The 24,550-nt window shown below is 44.3% G+C and overlaps 1 protein-coding gene across 2 annotated transcripts; it reads left to right on the forward strand.

Moving 5' to 3' along the window:
• Positions 1-1,262: 1,262 nt before the first annotated feature.
• On the forward strand, positions 1,263-24,347 carry CNMD (chondromodulin). Of its 2 annotated transcripts, none has more exons than XM_045566781.1 (7): positions 1,263-1,334; positions 1,823-1,963; positions 7,093-7,233; positions 12,679-12,792; positions 16,863-17,016; positions 21,518-21,684; positions 24,006-24,347. In XM_045566781.1, the coding sequence occupies exons 1-7, from the start codon at positions 1,263-1,265 to the stop codon at positions 24,219-24,221; spliced, it is 1,005 nt and encodes a 334-aa protein (XP_045422737.1). In that variant the 3' UTR covers positions 24,222-24,347. The 2 variants fall into 2 exon arrangements, with proteins under 2 accessions (XP_045422737.1, XP_045422738.1); XM_045566782.1 differs by having other exon boundaries at positions 24,009-24,347.
• The last annotated feature ends 203 nt before the right edge of the window (positions 24,348-24,550 follow it).

Below are 24,550 nucleotides of genomic sequence, written 5' to 3' on the forward strand. Positions count from 1 at the left end.
ACATCAAGTTCAACATGTCTAAAAACTGCTCCTTCCACCTTCGTTGGATTCCTACCACTCTCCCCATCCTCCTAGCCCTGAAACCCAGTCTCTCCGCAACCAGGAGTTGCCAAGTACTAGGGGTTCTCCAGTGGAAATCTCTCCCCCACTGCTCCCCTCCTTCCCAGCCTCAGGTCATCATCCTTGTCACCTGTCCTGGCTCTCATCAGTATCCCCTCATAACCCTGTCTTCCATGATTCTTGAACACTTTCTCCTGCTGCAGTCCTGCCTAAGCAACCTCCCTCTGCCCCTTGCAGAGGCATCGGTACCGCCCATGCACCAGGGCCCCACAGTCCTCAGCGGAGGGCTCCACACCAAGCTAGAACCCAACACAAACTAAGGAAGCCTGAGTCCCAATGAGGTACCCTGTCATCCTAGTACTGGCAGGCGGCATTTCCAAAAGAGAAATATATATATATATATATATAAACATATATATATATATATATATATGTATGTTTTAGTTATCCCTTTGGACACATCAGTGTTTGGGCCTATGTGTGCTTTGTCATTGTTTTTGTTTCCTTGTTTAACTTATTCGACCAACCAGAATGACCTTTTATTCTGTTCTCCCCAACGCCTCCCCTCCAGCCCTCCTCTGGTTAGCTTTCATTTGTGCTGCAGTTGTACCCACTCCCTAGAGAACTGGCAGCAAGGGGCCATCCAGCAATGTCAGGCCAGCCTAAGGGAGGTCTAACCGTGGCACTCTTAGGCCGGTGTCCCCTATCCACCTGTACCACCCTGCTCTCTTCTCAGCGCCGTTCCATCAGCACCACCCCCGCCCCCAACACATATAAAGGCCCTGCAGGAAATGGCCTCCATCCAGGTGTCACAGCAGAGCCCCCTGACATTCTAAGCGATCCTCTGATGGATGGCTAATTGCCGCGGCGTCTCTTAGGGTCCCAGAACTCAACATCCTGATGCGAGGATGCGACCACCCTTACACAGTCAGATTGACTGCGAGGTTGTTTGGGAGCCAGGAGGGAGTGGGGAAAGGGGCATCCGGGAATGCTAGACCAGCTCAGACTGCTGCCCGGGGCGGGAGGGAGAAGGGAGGAGAGAAGTGAGGCCCTGGAAGGGGTGGGGACCGCGGGGCTGGCCCAGGCGGGACCGTGCTCCGTGAGTGCGCGCTGGCGTTGAAGTGCCCGGCACGTCGGGGCGGCGGGACAGAGCCCAGGGCTCACGGGGACTCTGCGAGTGCCTCGCTCCTCCCGCCGCAGCCATGACGGGGACCTCCGACAAAGTTCCCATTGCCCTGGTGGGGCCTGAAGACGTTGAGTTTTGCAGCCCCCCGGTGAGTACGGCGCGGGATTCCAGTTCCGCTGCCGGATTAGTCCCCACGCGGGGCCCGGGCAGCGCGTGAGTGTCTGGTTCCACTGGCCGGGTCAGGGATTTGTGCCACCGAATGTGTGTGTATGAGGGGGAGTCAAATTTGGGTCCCAGCTGTGGGTTGGGGCGGTGCCCCGCGCGCGCGGATGTGCAGAGGGCACGCGACCCCCAGCCGGGTGCGGAAGGGGCACCTGGGCCGGGCAGAGTGCGGTTCCGCGGCGCGACGGGCCTGCGCCGAGAGAAGTTTGCTCGTGGCACGTGCACGCCTGAGTGCCAAGGGCCCTCGGGAAGACGCGCGGCGAAAGGGGCACCCAAAGGAGCCCAGGGCGAGCCGGTTCCCACCCCACCGCACCCCCGATTCCCTGGGGGCGCCGCGCTGGGCCCCGTGGGCGCCGGGACCGCGGGGTGCTGGCCGTGCGGACGTGACGGGTCCCTCTGCCGCCCCGCCCGCAGGCGTACGCCGCCGTGACGGGGAAGCCCTCCAGCCCCGCGCGGCTGCTCAAGGTCGGAGCCGTGGTCCTCATCTCGGGGGCGGTGCTGCTGCTCTTCGGGGCCATCGGGGCCTTCTACTTCTGGAAGGGGAGCGACAGTCACGTAAGTCCGGGGGGCTGCAGGGCGGGGAGGTGCTGCGACCCCCGGGGTGCGCGGGGCGGCGGGGTCGCGTCCCCCGCCACCTCCCCCTAGGGGGCGCCAGAGCGCGGGGCGGCAAGGTGGCAGCTCCGGGCCCGACACCCGGGTTACTCTCAGCGTCCCGGGCGCCTTCTCCCTTCCGTCAACCCCGCTGTGCTGCCTTCTGCCCGTAGACCACTTTGTAGAAAAGCAAGGCAGCGTTTCACGGGAGAGTATCACAACACAGAGTGGCGGAGGGAAGCCGTCCTCAGCCCGTCTCGGCCTGGCGCTTCCCCCGGCAGTTACGTGACCGTGACCGTGACCGTGGGTGAGGGCCCGCGCCTCTCCGGCCTCGCCCTGCTCATCCTTAAAGGAGGAAACGGACTGAGTGACCGCCAAGGCCTCTCCCAGCTGAGAAAGGCTGTGAATTTAGGATCTAGGACAAAGATGGTGAATATTCAGACCCAAAATTGAGGATGAATTTTCGCCTTTCAGGAGGTCTTTTTGGTGACCTATCCATTAACACTCCCTTCTCTCCCTTCAACAACAACAAAAGGTCTAACTTCCTTAAAAGTGGCAAATCTCTTGAACAATTAAATCCTGGCCTAGTCTTCACATGTAATTTAATGGCAAACGTTTCACTAACTGCTGTCCCACTTTCTTTGTATGCAACTATTTGTTTTAAAGCTCCACGGGCTCTCAAGGAGTATAAAAACTCCCTCCAACTTGACTGGGCAGAGTTCCAGCGTGTTCTCTAAATACTCTAAAAGTGTTCACCTACGTAAAAGGGGGCATTTTATCTTGATGACCATTGCCAGGTCTGGTATAAGCTTATTTCGACTAATGGAAAAGAATTCCGTCTCCAGGGCACACACAAAGGGCTCTTTCATAATCACTGTCCTCCGAGGATCAGTGACTGCTGTTTTTTCCCCTCTCTCCCACCATGAAATTCAAAGCATGAACGAATTCCAGTACTTACAGAAAATGGTGCTGAAAGCAATTCAACCATTTTACACATCACGTCTTCTGCAAGTCACTGCATAATTTGTATTTTTAACTCAAAGGCCTAATGTAGATAAGCATGCCATTTAGCACTGAGTCTGTTTTAGAGACTATATCAAATTTACAAGCATCGATTTGTAAGATCAGAATTGCACTGTATTTTGTGTGTATTTGAAAAGTGCCTTAATGTATTTGTATTTAAATATAGAAGCTGGGCCAGATGCTCATATTTGAAAGCAGCAAATCTGAACATGGAAATGATTTCAATATCTACATCTCCATTAATAGCAGGATTTAGATTGTCATCCCTTTGGGAAATTTTATGGTATTAGAATGTAAATGCTATCTTCTAGATAACAAAACCATAATGGTATAGGTCATATGGGGATAGCTTTGCTTTTTTTTTTTTTTTGGTAAAGATTCTGTCATGATATATATTAAGATGAATACCATTTGGCGTTTAATTATTCAAGGCAAACATAGCTAACTGACAGGCTTCTAAAAAAGAGAGATTGAACAATCATACTGAGTAAGCAGGGCTCCCTTTCTTCATACCCTTTCCTTTACCGCAAGATGGTTGGTTGTCTGGTTCAAGAGAGCAGTATTAAATTTTAAGAATTCAGAGAAATAGTGAATCACATTTTATTGCCAACAATCAAAGTTATTGCTATTTCCTATACAGACAGGGGGATGAAGAAAATCACGATTGTTTTTTTCTCCCCCACAATGTTCTGTGCTGATCCATATTACTTAAGTCTGAAAAACAAATCACAAGACACTAAATAGAGTCGATTTGGCACCATCCACGCATAGCACGTGCATGGGTCTGCTTTCCTTGAATACAAATCGAAATAGCCCAAACAAAATGCAATCAAAAAAGGCAAGTCTCTGTCAAACAGAAAGGCTTGTCAAACCAAATGGATTATCTACTCTTTGGGGATTGTCTGTGACTCAGCTGCTCTGTATTGGTTAATAAAGGAGAACCCGCTGTACTTCATCCCTTATCCCTTTCATATGGGTAAACCCCCTTAGGACAGGTATGCTCAAATTTCCTCAGAGCACTATGAAGCACCGAAGTACTAATAACCAGGGGACAACTGACTGGGCTCGAATATTGCAGCCATTTTTCATCCACATTATTATAAATGGAACAAGGCATTGAAATATGAGAAATTTCCACCCATGTGAGATAACTGACAACCTCACCCTGTGGGACGAGGGAAGGAGATCATTGCTGGGGGCCTTTCTTCTCAGACTAATTTTTCTAGATGTTTTCCCAAACATTATGTAATTAATCTTATAGAACCTAAGCCTTATTAAAAACTCATTAGCAAATATCCTTGGCTATAAAAGGCACCATATTGAGCAGAATTTTGGCAAATAATAAACTTCATTGTACTTGGATAGAAATAGCCTTAGGTGCCAACAGCTCCATGGACTCAGAGCAGATAATGTAATTGCTGCTCCAACAGCCCAGCCTCCTGCCCAGCTCAGAGCCCAGTACCTTGGAAACCATGGGCTGCATCCTGCCCCTCTTCATTCCCCATCTCCTCAGGAGGGCACAGGCTTCTCACTGCTGCCCCTGTGCAGAGAGGATACTGCATATAAAAGGTGGGCTGAGGCTACGCTACAAAGGATGCAATACCTATTATAGTCAGGGAGCCTGTTGAGGAGGGAGGTAGCAAAGAGTGGTGGTGGAAGAAAATGAAATTAGACCCATAGGCCGCTCATCTAGTGTTACAATCCTGTGTCCTTAAAAACTGCTACAAATTTGCAAATGGTTAAGTTCGTAAATGTTGCATTGCTTTGCCAGTGAAAGCTTATCCTGTCTGCCAGTCTCCTTTTGACAGTCATCACTGACCCATGTGCATAGTGGCTGCTCAGGGAGCACCTGGACAGAACAGGGCCTGCTTGTTTTTTGAGACAGAATCTTGCTGGGTCATCTGGGCTGGAGTGCAGTGGTGTGATCATAGCTCACGGCAATCTCAAACTCCTGGGCTCAAGCTATCCTCCTGGCTCAGCCTCCAGAGTAGCTGGGACTACAGGCATGTGCCACTGTGCCCGGTTAATTTTTCTATTTTTAGTAGAGACAGGATCTTGCTCTCGCTGTTGCTCTTGCTCAGGCTGGTTTCGGACTTCTAAGCCGAACCAATCCTGCTGCCTCGGCCTCCCAGAGTGCTAGGATTACAGGTGTGAGTGAGCCACCGCGCCCAGCCCAGAGCCTACTGTCTAGACCTTACCTGCAGAGAGCACTGGCCAAACCAAAGAAAACCTGGGTGATCATAGGGACCACCTGAGGGGCAGAGTGAAAACAGATTGGTGGGCTTTGCTCCAACTCCACTGCATCAGAACCCCTAGACAACGTTCTTATGATCAGACAGGCCTTGGAGACAGCAGACTGCAGGCTTGTAAGTTCCTTAGGAGAGAGGGAAGGAGGGGCAGCACGAGACAGTTGAGCTGAAATAGGATGCCCATATTTTCTGTCCCTCTAATGGATGCTCTTGCCTCAAAGCGTGCTAGATAGCAAAGCCATTTCTGTATCTCTGCTGATAAAATAAAATAGTGCTCTGTGGGTCCTGTAATAATGAGTTTTCTGCAAGTAATGATCCAGTTAACAACAGATACTTTTTCCAGTGTTTGTCCATGTAGCAGTCACTCTTCATAATGAGGGAGAAAAATCAGACTGGAATTGAATCTGATCTGTGTGCAGTTTTGACTGGCTGACCTGACATTAAGTAGCAACTGTCTTTCATCAGTTCTCATTTCTTCTCCTTTAAAGATTTAGATACACACATACGTATGTATATATGTGTGTGTGCATATGCGTATGTAATTTATATGGTATATATAAGATATATATAATGTATATAAGTGTATGGATATAGATCTGCCTTTAGGTCTGAAAAAGAAAGGAAAGAAAAGAAACCCACTTCCTTGCCCCGCCACGCACAGACAGGTCTAGCAGGGCAGCCGCACGTGGAGCAGGAGCAGCATGTGAATTATTCTTAAACCAATGCAGTAATCAGATGTCTAAGCTGAGAGAGCCCTTTGGATCAGCTAATTAGTGGCAAACTTAAAAATATTTTCTGAAGTGTTGGAATTTTTCTTTCTAACAAAATGTTGCTCAGAAATGCAACACATAAAACAAAGAAAACGCAGAGCTGCCCTGCTTAGACTGCGGGTGGGCAGAGGAGAAAGGGGCCTCCCAGTGCTACCCTCACCTCTGGGCCGTGCCTTTGATACCCCAGGGCCCTAAGGACATAGATGCAAACCATCTATGAGGTCCAACTTCTTCATTCTACACTCACGGCAACTCCTAATACGCGGGGAGAAGTGGTGTGGCCACCTGTTTTTCTGATTCCTGGACCAATGCTCTTCTGCGGTGCTGGGTCCCTCCCCGCTCCCACACACCCACATGTGTCATTATAACAAAATGCCCTCGAGCACCATATGCCTGTCCCATAAAATCGTTAGGAAAGTAACTGCTATTCTGAGCTAGAACAGATGGGCACATTGACCTTGCTCTCTCCAGGTGCTGCTCTGTATCAAGTGTTTCCTACTCCTGTCTGCAGACCTTACTATATGCCACACTCCACGCCTAATCTTAACCAAAGGCTTAAAAATCTTGTCAAATTGAGGTGCCACCCACTGCAGACTCCCACTTCAGCTGGGAGCCTAGTCAATTGCCATTCATCCATCAATGGTTCTCAATCCGGACACATAATAGAATTGAGCTTTAGAAAAGAAAGACCTATGTCCAAGCGCCATCCCCACGGGTTCTGATTTGATTGATCCAGGGTGAAACCCAAGCATGGTACCAGGAGAGTCTACCCAATTGCTTCTGATGTCCAGCCAGAATTGCGAATCACTGAGCTATTTGAATAAGTGTCAGAGACTATCAAAGGTCTTACTTTTAAGGTGTTTTTAAAGAAATCATTGTATTAAGTGATTGGGGTATGCATAAAGTGCTCATATGGAAACATACCGCTGTTAAGGATGATACCGTGTATCTCTGAGAAATAGGGAAGCTACCCCATACACTGCAGGTCTAAAGATAAGCCCTGAATTGTTCAAAAAAGGAAGCATCGCTTAACTCTTATGTTCACTTCCAGATTTACAATGTCCATTACACCATGAGCATCAATGGGAAATTACAAGATGGGTCAATGGAAATAGATGCTGGGAACAACTTGGAGACCTTTAAAATGGGAAGTGGACCTGAAGAAGCAATTGAAGTTAATGATTTCCAGAATGTAAGTATATTTCACACATTTAGAGAGTTTAACCAGGGAAGCCTGGGGGACTTTTCTATAATAATTCAATGAGAAGCAGCATTTCTCACACATATCCGAATGGTAACTGTTCTTTATAGCAGCCGTAGAGCCACTAATCCACGAGTCGTGTAGCATGTTCTCTTGGAGAAAGGACCACTCTTTGTCCTTTATATTTGCAAAAGAAAAAACAATACCTCAGTGATAAAATACCAAAAAAAAAAAACCCCAAAAAACAAAAATCCCACTTTTATTGAATTTAAGTACTTAAGGAATTAACAACTTTAAAAAACATTTTACTTCTAGGAAATTCAAAATGCAGCCCTAAAAATTAAAATAAAGCTCGATTTTTAAAAATTAAAAAAAACCCATAATACCACACCATTGAAAAGAGCAAGTTTTTCTTAGAATATGTGAAGTCTTGGCAGAAAGACTTGAAGGAACTTTTTCTTTCCAAGCAGTTTTCTGTAACACAGTGAATAAAATGCTCAAACTCTCCTAGAACATTGCAAGATCTGAAATCTGAACTTCTAAAGAGGAAGGAAATTTTAATGACCTAATAATCTCATCGACAACATACCTATCTATTTACATGCTTTTCACAGTTCTTCCAATTTCCCATTTAATCTGGAAAATTAGTGTGGGCAAATTCCCCTAATATAGCATATGTTTTCTGACCATGGCTTATTACAGATAAAACATTCTGATCTCTTTTGAAAAGGAAACTGTTTTGTTTTTATTTATTTATTTTTTTTTTACAAAAATTTAGGCTAGGTACGGTGGCCATAATACCAGCACTTTAGGAGTCTGAGTTGGGAGGATCACTTGAGGCCAGGAGTTTAAGACAAGTTTGAGCAAAATAACAAGACACCGTCTCTACAAAAAAATTTAAAAATTAGCTGGGTGTGGTGGCACACTCCTGTAGTCCCATTTACTGGGGAGGCTGAGGCAGGAGGATCATGTGAGCTCAGGAGTTTGAGGTTGCAGTGAGCTATGACTGGGCCACTGCGCTCCAGCCTGGATGACAGAGTGAGACCTTGTCTCACCAAAAAAAACAAAACAAAACAAAAAATTAATTTACAGGTTATCTGAGACATTAAGCTATGCAGCTGTGCTTCAGAGTACACCTGCAAACCAAAGTGTCACTGCAGGTCTGATTTGCTGTTGGTCAACATAAATATCTTATTCTCTTTCATGTTTCACAGTGAGGAAGAGGCATCGCTATTTGTGTCCCCTATTAAATCTCCAGATGGAGAAGGTGAAACTTCACAATGAAAAAAGGGTCTGAAAAACAATGTCTCTTCTGATAGTTTATTAGTCCACAAACATCTCATCGACCCATCTTCCTCTGATTGATGAGAAAAACTAAAGATGCTTTTCATCCGTGTGAAAGGACTCCTCCCTGTTGATACCGAAATATACTTCACAAGTCCTTTTGAATACCCCACAGATTCTAACATTAGAGTCCCTGTGGTGTTAGACATTTGATGATGACAGGGACTGGCTGGGTTCAGAGTGGTCTCTGCCCTGGGGCTCTGCAGCCCCGTGTGTGCCCTGCTGCACTTTGTTTAGTCACAGCTCTGCAAATGGTTCCGGTCAGTGCACAAGTATAATTTCTCTGGACCTATTAAAGGCTTTTACTGCAAGACCCGGGACAGAGTAAAATCATTTTTTCTTTATAGTACTCAGTATAAACTTATAAAATGTGACTCCCACACACACATCATTCAATACAGAAGAAAATTGAATACCTACGGTGTACCACACTATCAAGATATGCAAAGGGAGCTACAGAGATGAATAAGAAAAGATCTATCTTCCTCGAGATGTTCATGTATCAAGAATATCCTTTTAAAATATTTCAATCCTAGACCTATATTTCTGTTTTATAATCTTTTGGTTCTTTCTAATAATGGTATCGATTGTGTTTTGTTCTCATAGACCAACAAGGCCACAAATATTTTATAAACTGATCAATTCTCTTTGATAGCTTCCACATTTCTCTAAGTCAGAACAGGTGAGGAGAACATTTTTTTGATGGATAGAACCTGTTATGGGTTTAAACAAGCCTCGACTTCTGAAAACGCATGAATCAGCCGCTGTGGTACCTGTGCTATTACTCTCTCCTATATTTTAAGCCATAAGTCAAATTCAGGAAGCATTTTTTGGAGGCCTACTGTGTGCAAGGACAAGGGACAGTGCTAAGCATGAGGAATGCAAAGGTGATTGACACTTCCCCCAAGGACCTTTGAGTCCAGTCCAGTAGGCAGACACACACACACACACACACACACACACACACACAGAAATAGCTTCAGGTGTCTGGGAAACATGCTGCAGTGAACTGTGAAGAGAGTGCATGAAGCACAGAGAAGAGGCATCGTTGTCAATTAGGGAGTTGGCGCAGATGTTACAGTGGTGGTGACAACCGAGTCAAGTCCTGAAGAATGATTAGGATTTCAGCTGGCAGGGAGGTAGGCACAGGGCTTTCCAGGCCCAGGGGAGAACAGGGAACACGAATGTGCAGGCCTGCTCCAGAGTTCTAAACAGCCCAGTGCAGTCCAGCGTGGGGAAGGGAAGAAGATGGGTACAAAGGTGAGGACAGATTTTGAAAGGTTCTGAATTGCAAATGAACAATCCATTCACCCAGGACCCCACCAAAATTTTAGTAGAGCCCAGTGGAAAAAAAAAGAACCCCCTGAAAAAAAGTGCTCCAGACTCTACTCTGAGAGATACAAAAACTGGGTTAGCTTGTGGTATATGAGCTACATTCTAGGTTATACCCTCACGAGTATCAGAGCTGTTGGTTTAAGAGCCCTTTGGACCTAATGCTCTGCTTACTTAACAAAAATCCAGATTAGAAATTACCAGGGAATAAACTGGCGGGTATGTGGGTGTTTACTGTACGATTCTTTTAGCTTTGTGAATATTTGAAATTTCTTATTTAAAGAGCTGGAGAGAAAAAGGATAGCATGACCTACCTAGTAGGTAGGTAGATTATTGATTTCAAAAGTCAATATAGCCCCCAACTATAATATAAAGGGGAAAATAAAATGAAAGTAGTTTATAGTAAAATACAGACTTCATATGTAAATGTTCAGCCTGATATTCTAGAAGACATAAAATCAAGCACTTGCACCAGTAGTTGAATGACTGTCAGTGCCACAGCCCAATATGCAGACAGACACAAGTGTGTGGGCAAATTAAATGCCTTGTAATTTTCTCAAATAATGAAGAAAATACTGTTTTCTTTCCATTTTCACAGTAGTTGCATTTCTAAGAAATTTGTACATTAAAACTATTCCAAAAATCCCAATTGCAAAAGTACAATTTTATATGTAAAACAGTGTTGGGTCCTAGGCACAGATTCTTAGAAATGGGTTTCTTCCCTTGGATCCAGGAGAGTTGGTTCTTTGGGACTGTCCCAGGCTGTGCAGGACCTGGCATCCCTGGGCCCTGCCCAGTAAAGACCAAGGGTACCCCCAATCTTTGTGACAACAAAAACTCCTCCAGAGATTTCTAATGTGCCTTCATAGGGGCAGGGCCCCTTCTTGGGAAGCTCTGGTTGAAGCCACAGAAATCGATTAGCTCCCCTAGAAAGAAAAAATGTGCAGCCAAGGTGAGACTGCTTGACTCTTTGATAAAAAAAGAACGTTAGATCATTGGAATCCTCACTCATTGCCTTTGCTAGCAAATTTCTCCGTTATCACTAGCGTCTAAGGCCTTGTTTGTTTGTTTGCAAAAACAGGAGGTTTTCTTGGTTTTCTTCTTCTTCTTTTAGTTCCCTCTGTTTCATCTCTTAATATATCTGGCTGCTTGATGTGGATTTGTAGCTAGACATGGTGGTTAATATGTGTGAATTCCTTCCCACAGGCCTGGTCCCTGTGGGGGTTTCGGTTCTCTCTGCTGTGTGTAGACTGTCAGAACTAGCTCAATACAGATTCACATTCGCTGTTGTGAATCCTTCAGCAGAATCGACTCTCTCCTTTGGGGATATGGTAACGGCTGTATGGCGTTTCCTCCCTCGAATCTCACGTTCAGGGGACATGAGTGTTTGAAGTTAAGAGAACATATCACATAGGGAGGCAGTCATCTCCCTCCCCTGCCTTCTGTTTTCCAACTCTGAGTGCTAGATTGACATGCGGAATAACAGCAAGGGGACCCTTGGGAGGCAGCCTATTAGAGAACAATGGGTCCCAAAGTGTGTTCCCCAGGCCACCAGCAGCGGCAGCACTGGACAGCTTGTTAGAAACGCAAATTTCAGGCTCCTCTCTAGACCCACTGAATGGGAAACCGGAGGTGGGGCCTGGCCCTGTGTTTCATTTAACAAGTCCTCCGGATGATTTCTTTTAATTTGCCTTTTTAAACACTGTTATATACTATTTATGGGGTAAGTGTGATATTTTGTTACAAGAATAGAATGTGTAATGATCAAGTCAGGGTGTTTGGGGTACACACCTCGAGTAATAAATACACCCTGCATATTTATCATTTCTGTGGGTTGGAAACATTTCAAGTCCTCTCTTCTAGCCACATTGAAATGTACAATTGTTGCTAACTGTAGTCACCCTGCTCTGTTATGGAAAGTTGGAACTTACACCTTGCATCTAACTGCATGTTTGTACCCGTTAATCAACCTCTCTTCATCCCCCCCACACCCTTTCCAGCCTTTATTGGATTCCACATATGAGTGAGAACATGTAATATGCGAGTGCAGGTATCCCTTTGATCCACTGATTTCTTTTCATTTGGATAAATACCTGGTAGTGGGATTGCTGGATTGTATGGTAGTTCTATTTTCAGTTTTTGAGAAACCTCACAAAGGTTCTCAAAAGATGTTGGCCAAATTAATTAATTCCATGAATTTAGAATTTTTGTAAGTTACTGAGCCAAGAGTAAATAATAAAGCTTTCTACAGCTCCAGGAGCTGAACTTTGCTTCTAGACCTTACCCAAGGACTTGGATGTTTTGTTTTTTGTCCCCTGTGAGAAATAAACAGTGTCTCCTCCTCAACTACTTAGGGACCAGCCTCCCTAATGACTGCTATGTTCAAAGAAGGCTGCATGGAAAAGGTGGCATTTCATCTGAGCTTGTGGGTATCGATGGAGTTATTAATATATTGCATCTCAGCTCAAATATCACCACCTCATAGAGTCACCTCCCCTGATTACACCATCTATGGTAACATACCGTCATTCCTGTCCTTCTCTGCCTTATTTTTCTTCATAACTCTTATCACCACCTGACTTTGTTTCTATTTTTTGTTATTGCAAATAATGCTAAAAGTTAAGCTCTAAGAGAGCAGGGATTTCATCTGTTTTGTTCATCCCTATACCCAACACCTGGAACAGTGCCTGGGACACAGCAGACACTCAGTAAATTGAACAAATGAACAAATAGATGGATGGATAACGCTTTATTTCACAGGGCATCACAGGAATCCGCTTTGCTGGAGGAGAGAAATGCTACATCAAAGCTCAGGTGAAGGCTCGCGTTCCTGAGGTGGGCACCGTGACCAAACAGAGCATCTCCTCTGAACTGGTGGGTACTAACATGCTCTAGACAGCAAGAGGGTTTGGCAGACATTGTTCAGAGGCACAATCCCTTTGGCCTCTAGTTCCTGGATCAGTTCATCACCAGAACCTAAGTTCTATTTCTTCTCTGCCAAAGGAATGTAAACTGTTTTTGTCCTTCTGGTTCCAAGGGATCATTCTTACATGGTATAGTATGTTTAAAGGTTTTGGGAAGCCATATTTTAAAGTGTATAAAGGGGCTTGGTACTCACACGGCCCTTCTTTGCCTGATGTTAGGGAACTATCTCATCAGTGGTTAAGACTTCACAATAAAGGTAAAGAACTGCACAAGACAGAATCTTCATTAAAGGGGTCTGAGGAGGCCAGACATGGTGGCTCACACCTGTAATCCTAGGACTTTGCGAGGCTGAGGTGGGAGGATCGCTTGAGGCCAGGAGTTTGAAACCATTCTACGCAACATAGCAAAACCCCATCTCTACAAAAAAGTGGAAAAATTACCCGAGTGTGGTGGCTCACACCTGTAGTTCTAGCTACTTGGGAGGCTGAGGCAGAAGGATCGCTAGAGCCCAAGATTTCGAGGCTGCAGTGAACTATGATGATGCCTCTTCACTGTAGCCCAAGCAACAGAGTGAGACCCTGTCCGTACCTCTTAAAATTTTTTTTAAATGAAAGGACCTCAGGAGGCTTCTAGCTTCAGCCCCACTCAATGTAGGAATTCTTTCTAAACGTCCCTGACAGCTGATCACCTGGCCTCTGCCACAAAGCAGCGACAGAGGGCTCCCCACAACCAGACGCACGTGTCAGACAGCTTTATGGGGGGTGGTTCTAATCGTTCTGCCCCACATTGAGCTGAGACGGCTCCCCCTACAATTTCTTCTCATTGGTTCAAGTTCACCCCAATGAAGTGACACAACATATATCTAATTCCTTTTCTGTGTGTCAAATCTGTGAGATTTTTAAACAGAATTGTTCCATTTATTATTAATAACTTGCCTTTGAGCTTGATTTTTTAAAATTTAAGAATTGCACGCAGAGTTCTAAAGACACATTTAACAATAATACCTTACATTTTTATAATATGTTGGGGCTTACAAATTGGTCACATTCATTTTTGTCTTCCATTTGCGTTGTGGCAGGGTAGGGTGGAAAGAAAATGGATGTTAGAGTCAGAAAAACATGGGTTCAAATCCCAGCTCGGACCCTTGCTAGAGATGTGGCTTCAATTCCAGGAGCCTGTTTTGTCATCTGAAAGTGGGGGTGTGAATACCGTGCCCATGGCCCTAGAATCTACTGGATGATGACTACAGGGCTGCTGCTCATTGTTGTTAATTTTATTATGACCACCTTTGATCCTGCCAGTGTCTCTCAGAGGGAGGCGAAGCATGTATCAGCTCCCTCCAGGCAAAAGAGGAGAAACGTGGGTAATCAAAGTGCCTGGAAACTGCCTGGTTGCTGGTTCCACGGGAGCAGCAGCGGGGTGGTGTCTCAAACAGAGCACAACAAAAGCTGTCAGATTTTAGAGCTGGCTACCATGTCCTCTGTTCTCTACTCCCAGTTTGCCCAACATTCATCCTGTGAGATGTTTTCCAGACTCTCCTTTCTCCAGTCATTCTCTCCTGATCATGCTCCAGCTTGTTCCTTACAAGCCGAACAGCCTGGCATCGAAGGCCGCGCTCTCAATGTGAACTCACGAACACCAGCTAGAAAAATGGGCCCCGACCTCCTTTGTTCTGACCCATGAACTTCTCTTCTTGCATTACTATTTTTTATAGTCATGTCACCTAGTTTCTGTCCTGAAGACTTTAGTGAACTATAATCCTTGCCATTTTCCCCATCAATGGGCATGGAACTAGCTTTCCTGCCTTCCAAAGGACTAACTCCCCAATGACAGCTGACCCAGATCTAATCATAAGTTCACAATATAGTTTGGGTTTTTTTCCTGATATTTAAAAATAATACTTTGTCACTGTAGGAAATTTGGGAAATACATAGAAATATAGAGAAGAAAATCACCTACAACTGCATAATCCACAGATAGCTAACGTTAACGTTTTGGTGGATTTTCTTCGTGTGCGTGTGTGTGTGTGTGTGTGTGTGTGTGTGTGTGTGTGTGTGTGAGAGAGAGAGAGAGAGAGAGAGAGACAGAGAGAGAGAGAGAGAGATTCTTTTCATAAGTGAAGTTACACTGCCATACATGCTTATTATCACAACTTTAGTTCTTCTAAAATGTAGATTATAATGGATATATTATACATCATATGATTGTAATTTTATGTCTTTTATTCTTGAATACTTCAGGTATCTTCAATTTTTCACTATTTAAAATACAAATAATTTAAAACAACTATTTTTAAATACAAAAATAATTCAATATGTGAATTATTTTTGTATGTAAATCTTTGCATCTGATTCTTAGGCCATAGAGGTAGATTATTTGTCTTGTCTTTTAGTTGTTTATGTTGTGTGTGATGGTGGATTCTCTGTGGACAAAAACGAATTCAGACAATATATTTGTGTGAATTAGGAATGTGTTTGGCTGTCAGTAGCAGAAAACTACACTTAGAGTAACTTAAATAAAGATTTCTTTTTCTCCATGGGGAGCAATGTGCAGGTAGGCAGCTGCAGGCATGGGCTTGGTGGCCAGCAACTCTGTGATTTTTTTTTTTTTTTTTTAGTATTTCCTTCCAGCTCCAATTGTGGTTGGCAGTGTTCAACCTCTTCCCAAATTCCTTACTTGGCATTCAAGTAGAAAAAGTCAGGAAGAAAGAGGTTGAATGGTGCCAAACACGACTTCCCTTTAGTCAGGAAAAGCAGCAGGCCTCCCAGCCCCCCTCGCACAGTAGGCCTAGGTCTCACTGGGTAGCCCCGATCGCCCAGGCGGCCCCGGCCACTGGACGGTCTGAGAAAGCAGGTGTCTCTCCTGGGCCTGGGCACATTGCTGCTTCCAACCAGAGCAACACTGCACTGCAATAAAGGGAAGGAAGGGAGGAGATTGGGTAGGCAACTGAAAGTACGTGCCCCAAGATCTATTTAACATTCTTAGCTTGGAGAATGCATCTGTATGCATTATCCCAATCACCCCACTCTTCCCCCACACACTTTAGATTATGATGGGATAGATTTATGCACCACTTGCTCTCATAAATTTTTCATCAGTTTTGTATAACTTTAAAAAGCTACTGTACTCAAAGAGCATTCATTTCCTGGATGGAGCCATTTAATTTAAGGTAAATAACTGGATTACCTGAGTGTTCGTTTCCTCCAATAACTTTAAGTTGTTTTAATGCAGCCGTAAGCCTGAGGGAGAAAGCATAAATGAAGTGCTGCTTTTAGCTAAAAATAAGGAGAAAACATTTTAATTTCTCCAAGCTCTTGCAAACTAATAAATACATGAAAGGAACAACCTGGCAAAATAAATTTGTCTCCTGGGTTAGCAAACCATTCTCAGCATCTCGCTGTGGAAGAAAATCCTGGGTTTAGCTTTGAAATCTCAGTGGGGTGCTTGATGCGAGGAACATCTGAAATATGTGTTGCTATCGCTGGGAAGTGGAGAAATGGTTTATGTTAAATAATACTTTGAACTGAAGACATTAAAGAACCAATCACTGGCTTTTGCCATTGTTGTTCTGAAGCTGCAGAACAAAACCCCACAAGATTTTCACTTCAGATGAAGGGTTCCTCTCTCCTTTATAGGATTCCAGGGTCCATTCAATCACTTTTCCTCAAAAACATCTTTGATCGAAAATATCAGATTAACCTAAATCTCAGAGTTGGTATCAAGTAATTTTCACTTCAACTCAGGACACTCATTTTCACACATTACAGCTATCCAAAGGCCGGGCATCGGGAGGAGGTGAGCTGAATATTGTGAAGGAACCTACAAGGAGAAGAGATTAGAACCTTAAAGTAGATGCATGTGTGCATGTGCACACACACACACACACACACACGCGCGTGCAGAATTCTCATTAATTTTTTATAAGGTAAAATAATCCTGTAGCAACACGTGACTCTTCACATGCAGCATGTTCCACCATCCTCTTTGCTCAACTGCATTTCATTTTTACTTACTTACAGGAAGGCAAGATCATGCCAGTTAAATATGAAGAAAATTCTCTTATCTGGGTGGCTATAGACCAGCCGGTGAAGGACAACAGCTTCTTGAGTTCTAAAGTCTTAGAACTCTGTGGCGACCTTCCTATTTTCTGGCTTAAACCAATATATCCAAAAGGTAACGCTTTAAATTATCTCAATGCTGCTTAAAATTCTCCCTGTTCCGGTGAGTTTCCTACAGTCCCATCCACAGGCCTGAGCGTGTCATGAGGGGCAGAAATCAGGATGCGTGTGACAGTGTCTCAGTAATTAGCATGAGAGATGAGGGAGAAGGAAAACGTCAGCCCGTGACTGCTGTAGGGAAGGGAAGGAGCAGACGGGGTAGCAGGAGGCAGGTGGGGACGACAGAACACCGCTGCATTCATTACCTGCCGCTTTTATTTACGACACTCCCACTGCTTTCCGCTCTGCCCCTTAATCTCAGTTGTTTGCACCTTCCAATTTTACATTTTTTTATTTCTAAGGCATAGAATCAAGGGACTAAGAAGCTGTCATACAACTGAATCTTGATTATGTTCAAACCCAGAATTATGGGACAGCCAAAAGCTGCTGTGGGTATAGGCCGCGATTCCTCAAGTTCAAAGCTTAAGCACCAGCTTCCAAGTCTGGGGAAAAGAAATGCAGGGTCCCTGGGGTTCAGAGGTAGTTTGGAGCATGCCTGTGAGCTGTTTCCAGGTGACGAAGGGCAGGTGAGTCCTGTGGGCCTCGCTCTTCCCCCTGAGTTTCTCCTGTCCCCAGAGGCTCTCTCCCTCTTCACTTCTACTGCGGCACCACACTGGCCTCCCAAAGGCCTATTTTGTAGCTCTGGTTCAAACGTGGAGAAAAAGGCCTTTCTCCTAGCCCAGCCGAGACAGGCTATGTTTTCTGAAAGACTTTATTGAACACCAGGAGAGAGCAGCATGGAAATAAAACACAGGCATTAAAACCACTAGGCTTGGGGGCATGGGGAGTAGAATGGGCAGTGTGTAGCAGGTACACAGTTTCAGTTTTGTGCAAGATGAGAAAAGTTCTAGACTGGGCACAGTGGCTCACACCTGTAATCCTAGCACTTTAGGAGGCCAAGGCGGGAGGATGGCTAGAGGCCAGGCCAGGAGTTCAAGACCAGCCTTAGCAAAAGCGAGACCCCCATCTCTGCTAAAATAGAAAAAATTAGCCGGGCATGGTGGCGCATGCCTGTAGTCCCAGCTACGCAGGAGGCTGAGGCACGAGGATCGTTGAGCCCAGGAGTTTGAGGTTGCTGTGAGCTGTGATGACACCACTGCACTCCAGCCCAGGTGACAGAGAGACTCTGTCTCAAAAAAGAAAAAAAGAGAGAGACCGAGAAAAGTTCTAGGCATAGATGGTGGTGATGGTTGCACAGCAATGCGAATGTACTTCATGCCACTGAACTGTACACTTAAAAAGGGTTAAAACAGTAAATTTTGGTAGGTAAAATTTACAATAAAAAAAAAAGCCTCACCAAGTTCAGAGAGGGCAAGTTTCTGATTCTGCCATGACTTATTCTTAGGGTTCACAAGTCCTATTCTGTTGCAGAGCCTGGAGGCGATGGTTACCCTCCAGCCCGGGCCAGGCAGATAGGAGACAAGTTACAAGCCACTGGCAGTAGCCGCCTTGTGCCTGGGCTGAGAAGGAGCCTGAGCACAGGCAGGCTGGGTGAGAGCGAGAGAACACACGATCAGTAAGTAGGCAGTGTCTGTCACAGGTGCCGGGGGCTGGAGAGGGGGCTACCAAGGAATGACTGTGCTTTTGCTGTTCCTGTTGTTGCCCCGTGCGTGGTCACAGCTCACAATTCCACAGCCACTTGCCACGTTCTGGCTTTCCCTTCCCCACCCTCCTTCACTGGAGGGGCCTGCTCGCTTCCCACCACCCGGACCTCCCTCCCTTCCCAGCCAAGGACAAGGGTCTGCCCCACTGCCACCTGGGTCCTCCGTGATCGCTCCCTGTCTGAGGATAAGCCTCTCACCCGGAAAGCTCACTCACGCACTCCACAAGCACTTCCGAGGGCCTGTTGTGTGCCATATACTCATTCCAGGCATTTGAGATGCATCAGCGAGCAGAATAGACAGGGATCCATGCCCTCAGGGAGTTTTACATGGTAGCAAGGGGAGACAGCAAATAAACACTAAATTAAAATAAGAAAATCGTATCATAGGATACAAGGTGCTATGGAGAAAGAACAGTGCAGGGCAAGGGGGCGGGGAGTGGGCGTGGAAAACAGACTAACTGGCAATGCTAAGATGACCGATACGCTGAGAGACTTCAGCCTTGGGGAAAGAGCTTGTTCCCCACATCCCAGATGTGGCTCGGTCCCTCGCAGCCCAAGGGCATGGCCACATTTTAAGTAGTCAATCATCACAGCACCCATACAAGATTTACACATATTATATCCGCTGAATAACTGGAAACCACTTAAATACTCCCAGATTTAAAAAGGATTACATACATGTTGGTATATCCATAGGATGGAATATCATAGACATTAAAAAGGAAGGATTCCTCCCATCTCTCGTAAGTACAATAATATTTTACAACAAAATCAAGAAAATAAATCCCCTCTGATGATGCCTGGCTCCTCCCCCCATCTAATTCTAATAAAAGCCACACACACACACACACACACACACACACACACACACACACACTCCAGGGTCCAGCAGCCCCTGTCCTTGGCTCTTGAAGGCCGCAAGTCATCAGTGCCACACAGCTGTGTTATCAGAGACACTGTGAATGGCCGCTGGACACAGGTCGGAAGGGAACGGGGGAAGCTGATGTCTGCTGAGCTCTGACTATGTGCCAGGCACGGCACTAGAGCATCACATTTCATCCTCATTTAATCTTTACCAGCTGTTGGGGTAACTACTCATATTCCCATTTTGCAGATGAAGAAACTAAGGTTCACAGAGTTTAAGTCATTCAGCTAGTTAAAAGAAGTAGAGTTGTAGCTGGGCACAGTGGCTCATGCCTATAATCCTAGCACTCTGGGAGGTTGAGGCAGGAGGATCGCTTAAGCTCAGGAGTTCAAAACCAGCCTGAGCAAAAGCAAGACCCCATCTCTACAAAAAAAATAGAAAAATTAGCCAGGTGTCGTGGTGCACACCTGTAGTCCTGGCTACTTGGAAGCTGAGGCAGGAGGATTGCTAGAGCCCAGGAGTTTGAGGTTGCTGTGAGCTATGATGACACCACTACACTCTAGCCTGGGAGACAGAGTGAGACCCTGCCTCAAAAAAAAGAAAAAAAAGAAAAAAAGTAGAGCTGTGATTGAATCCAGTCTCCCTAATGCCTCTCCAACTGCTATCTGTGGAAGCCATCTATGGCTTTAGAGCACATCACAGTTCTCATAAATAACAAAGCATGATATAATCATCATCACCTAACATTTGAGTGCTCATTATATGCCAAACATTATGCTAAAACCTTTAATTTTTTTTTTTCAGAGACAGGCTCTCTGTTGCCTAGGCTGCAGTGCAATGTGTGCTAAAACCTTTAGACACAGATTCTCATTAATTCTATCACTACCCTGTGAATTAGATAACTATTAATATGATATCCCCATTTTACAGATGAAGAAACTGAGGCTCAGAGAGACACCAAAGTCCAAGTGGTGTGGTACTTTCCACCTTTGTTATACTCGGCAGCCACGGGCCCTGCTGCAGGACCTGGGAGGCCACGTGGTAAACTAGGGCGGTGGGTTGGAGGCCGGAGTTCACATTGCCCTCCTAGCTCTGCCACCCATTCTGTGATCTTGGCCAAAAATCTTGGTCTTTCTGGGCCTTGATACTCTCATACATAAAAGCATCTGCTTTTCCTATCCCATAGGATTTTTTTTAAAGAACCTACCAAGGTATTATGTCCCTTGCAAACTGTAAAGCTTTATACCTATATAGTCACTCCAGGAGGCATACCATGGGCTGCAGGTAACGGAATACCTGATCTACAGCGGTTTCAACAAATACAGGGTTTTTTTTTTCATATACCCAGAAGTCTGGAGATAGGAGGTTGCTGGCATGATCTGCTACTCAGTGATCCCGTTAAGTCTCTTTCTAACTTGCCATTTTGCTGTCCGTAGCATGCTGGCTGATCATCCCTGTGCCTGTCACTTCATGGTCACAAGTTGGCTCTTGTAGCCAGATATCACATCTACGTTCAAGAAATGAAAACAAGACAGAGGAAGCCTGTCTGTCTCCTTTTACCAAGAAAGCAAAAGCTTTCCCCAAAACAGCACTAGCATATTCTGCTTATGTCTGGCTGGTCAGAAACGTGTCACCTGACCACTCCTAATTGCATAGGCGGCTGGGGAAATGGATGGTATTTTTTCTCAGCCCCTAGGGTGAAGGCAAACAAAAAAAGGGGGAGAGGGGTTGAAAATGGATGTTTGTCGGCCAGGTTACAAAGTCTGCCTCAATTAGCATTACAAAACCAAATTTGGGTTAACCGTGTGTTTAACTACTAACCCAAGACTCTGAAACATGCTTTATTATTACAAAAATCATCAGTACAAAAATTGTGAAGTATCTGATCACGTATATGTTTTGATATCCTTTTGGTTTCACCTGGATAAACACAGATCTAGCTTCCGTAATCATTCAAATAAAGGAATTAATTTACAGCTATTTTTGCAGAAATTCAGAGAGAAAGAAGAGAAGTGGTAAGAAAAATTGTTCCAACTACCACAAAAAGACCACTCAGTGGACCACAGGGCAACCCAGGCCCTGGAAGACCGAATAATGAAACTAGACCCAGTGTTCAAGAGGACTCAGAACCCTTCAACCCGGATAACCCCTACCACGTGCGTACTGGTGTTTTCATGACATGCTCAGACGAACGCATTAAACATAGTGCTGAAATGGTGTTTCGACTTGAGGTTTCAAATGAACGTCTAGTATTCAACTGAGACTTTTTTCAATTATTTTAAAAATACACCTATTTGTTGCAAGGTTTATAATTAAGGGTAAGAACGCTTAAGCATTGCCTCTGTAGTGAAGTCTTGATTGGTTGGTAACTGTTATTCAAAGCTGTTTTCTATGCTGTCCTTTTTGTTTTTTTTTTTTTTTTTTTTTTTTTTGAGTCACAAATCTATGAAAAAAAATTCCTATCAGGAATTTGATTATTTAAAAATGTTTCCAAGAGTATTTCCTAGAGGCAACACACAGAATGCAAGTATTCTCTTTCCCCCTCCATATCCACTGTATTCCTCCATTCCACAGACATTCGTTCAGTCCCTGCTCCTTCCCAGGCCCTGTGCTTTAGGCTGAAACCTTGAGAATTGATGTTTAGGAGGGTAAACACTAAGGTACTAAAAAAAAAAAAAAATCTTCCAGGAAATATTTACCACTACTATAGTTTGCAGGGAGTGATGGTAGAAGAAGTATTTATTTGTGACTAGTTTTTAATAAAAAAATACATCCACATATTTTTTTAAAACAGTGTAAAAGGATATATATAATGAAAAGTGAGTTTCCCTGCCACCCAGAAACCCTCCCCAGAGTAATCTATTAACAATGATTGTTTGCCCCGTTTCTTTGTGTAAGTACACACACATACAAATTTTATTTTTATTTATGTCACTGGCAAAGGGCTGCAGAAACACACAATTTTGAACACAAAGTTTCTATACCTTGCTTTCTTTTCAGTTACAATACATTTTGGAGATTGTTCTATATCTCCTACATAGATCTGCTTCATTTATTTAAAAAAGAAATGGTGTAAGATGACATTTTGATGACATAATTTGAACATAGGCCATATCAGGTAGTGTTAAGGAATTAATTTTGTTAGGTGTAATAACGGCAGTGTGGTTGTGTAGGAAAATATCCTTATTTTGGTGGTACATTCTATTTATGGGTGAAATGTCAGAATGCCTTCAATTCTCTTTAAATTCACTTCAGAATTTACAATACTTCAAGGAGAAAAAAGCAAACTTGACAATAGGTTAGCCATTGTTATATCCAGATGATGAGAGTATTGGTGTTCAGTATACAATTTTCTCCCGTTCCAGTATTTGAAATTGCTAATACTACCCCCTCCCCCAATTAAGACTTAAAAAAAAAAATACCAGAATCGGCTACCTCCAGGAAAGAGGCTGAAATTGAATCAAGAATTTACATTAAAGGTAAGGGATTCTTGGCAATGTATTCAATACCATATTAAAGCAGATACAGAATCTCTACCCCTAGAACTCCTTGAAAAGGAAACCAGATATGCGAATCAGGCCGGGGACAAATTCCCTCTTCTGTAATCTCTCCAGCAGCATGGAGATTTTTACTTCATCAATAACCTTGTGCTTATGTAACTATAATTATGACACATAGAAACTAGAAGGTAAAGTTTAAGGTCTTAGATTTTTACTTATTTTTATACAGCCTTTTCCTGAGGCCCCTTATGTCCTCATGGAAATAACATCCCTTTCTGTTGCAGAAAGGAAGCCAGGAGAAATTAAGTGACAGTGCTCCCAGAGCCAGTGCAACTGCAGTGAAATCTGTCTTTTAGTATAGACGAATGAGTTTCAAAATGTGCTCCCAAGAGCCCTGGAAGCTGTTACTACAAGAAGGCACCAGTGATCCACTGTTTTAAAATTAGCAGTGGCAGAAATGCTACTTTTGATCATTATGCTTCCTTTTTGTATTCTTATTTAAAACAAGTTGAGCCATTAGTGACTGGTAATCATGGCTTATTAAGCATGGAGAGACCTGGAGTGGCAGTGTGCACTTGTATTCCCAGCTACTTGGGAGGCTGGGGCGGGAGGATTGCTTGAGCCCAGGAGTTGGAGGTTACAGTGAGCTATGATCGCTGCAACTGCACTCCAGCCTGGGAGACGGACTGAGACCCCATATTTGAAGAAAAAGGGCATGGAGAAACTTTAGGATATTGTTAAAAACAAAAACACCCCCCCCACCACCAATTCTGCCAGTGACAGATTAGGTAGGTGAAGATTCCTTGATGTCAGAAGGAATTCTGAATGACAGCAGGTTAACAAGATTGAAAACTTCTTATAGCAGATTATGCTGACTTCTTGTAGCAGTGAAAAAATTCAAGGTCTTATTTAAAAGTAACATGCATGCTATAACCTCATTATAAAGAAAACACAAACAATTCTCTTTTATTTCCCAGCAGCAGGAAGGAGAAAGCATGACATTCGACCCTAGACTGGACCATGAAGGAATCTGCTGCATAGAATGTAGGCGCAGCTACACCCACTGCCAGAAGATCTGTGAACCCCTGGGGGGCTATTATCCATGGCCTTATAATTATCAAGGCTGCCGTTCAGCCTGCAGAGTCGTCATGCCATGTAGCTGGTGGGTGGCCCGTATCTTGGGCATGGTGTGAAATCACTTCATATATCATGTACTGTAAAGTAAAAATTAACTGAAGAGACAACCAAAGAAGCATGAGGCATGTTGATGCCGAAGGGATCACAAAGTATTTTTATAACTCAACCTAAGCGATGTTATTTGCTTTCCAGAACTTTATTAATTGTGCAAATGTACCGAAAGGGTAGTTCAAGTCTAAAATGCCATAATAATTCTTTTATTATTTGCCATTTTTTATTTGCTTTGCCTTGCCAGTAAGGCCTGCTTCTAAGTGTTCCCTAGCTATTTTGAAATAAAGGTGAAAAATTATTCACAATTTGTCAAAGATCTCAATTGTACACTTGA

This window comes from Lemur catta, chromosome 13, assembly GCF_020740605.2.
Source record: "Lemur catta isolate mLemCat1 chromosome 13, mLemCat1.pri, whole genome shotgun sequence".
NCBI lineage: Eukaryota > Metazoa > Chordata > Mammalia > Primates > Lemuridae > Lemur > Lemur catta.

Coding starts and splice junctions, on each gene's coding strand:
- CNMD (XM_045566781.1), top strand. CDS start 1,263: ATGACGGGGACCTCCGACAAAGTTCCCATTGCCCTGGTGGGGCCTGAA. Junction 1,335..1,822: donor TTGAGTTTTGCAGCCCCCCG/GTGAGTACGGCG, acceptor CCCCGCCCGCAG/GCGTACGCCGCCGTGACGGG. Junction 17,017..21,517: donor TAAACCAATATATCCAAAAG/GTAACGCTTTAA, acceptor CTATTTTTGCAG/AAATTCAGAGAGAAAGAAGA.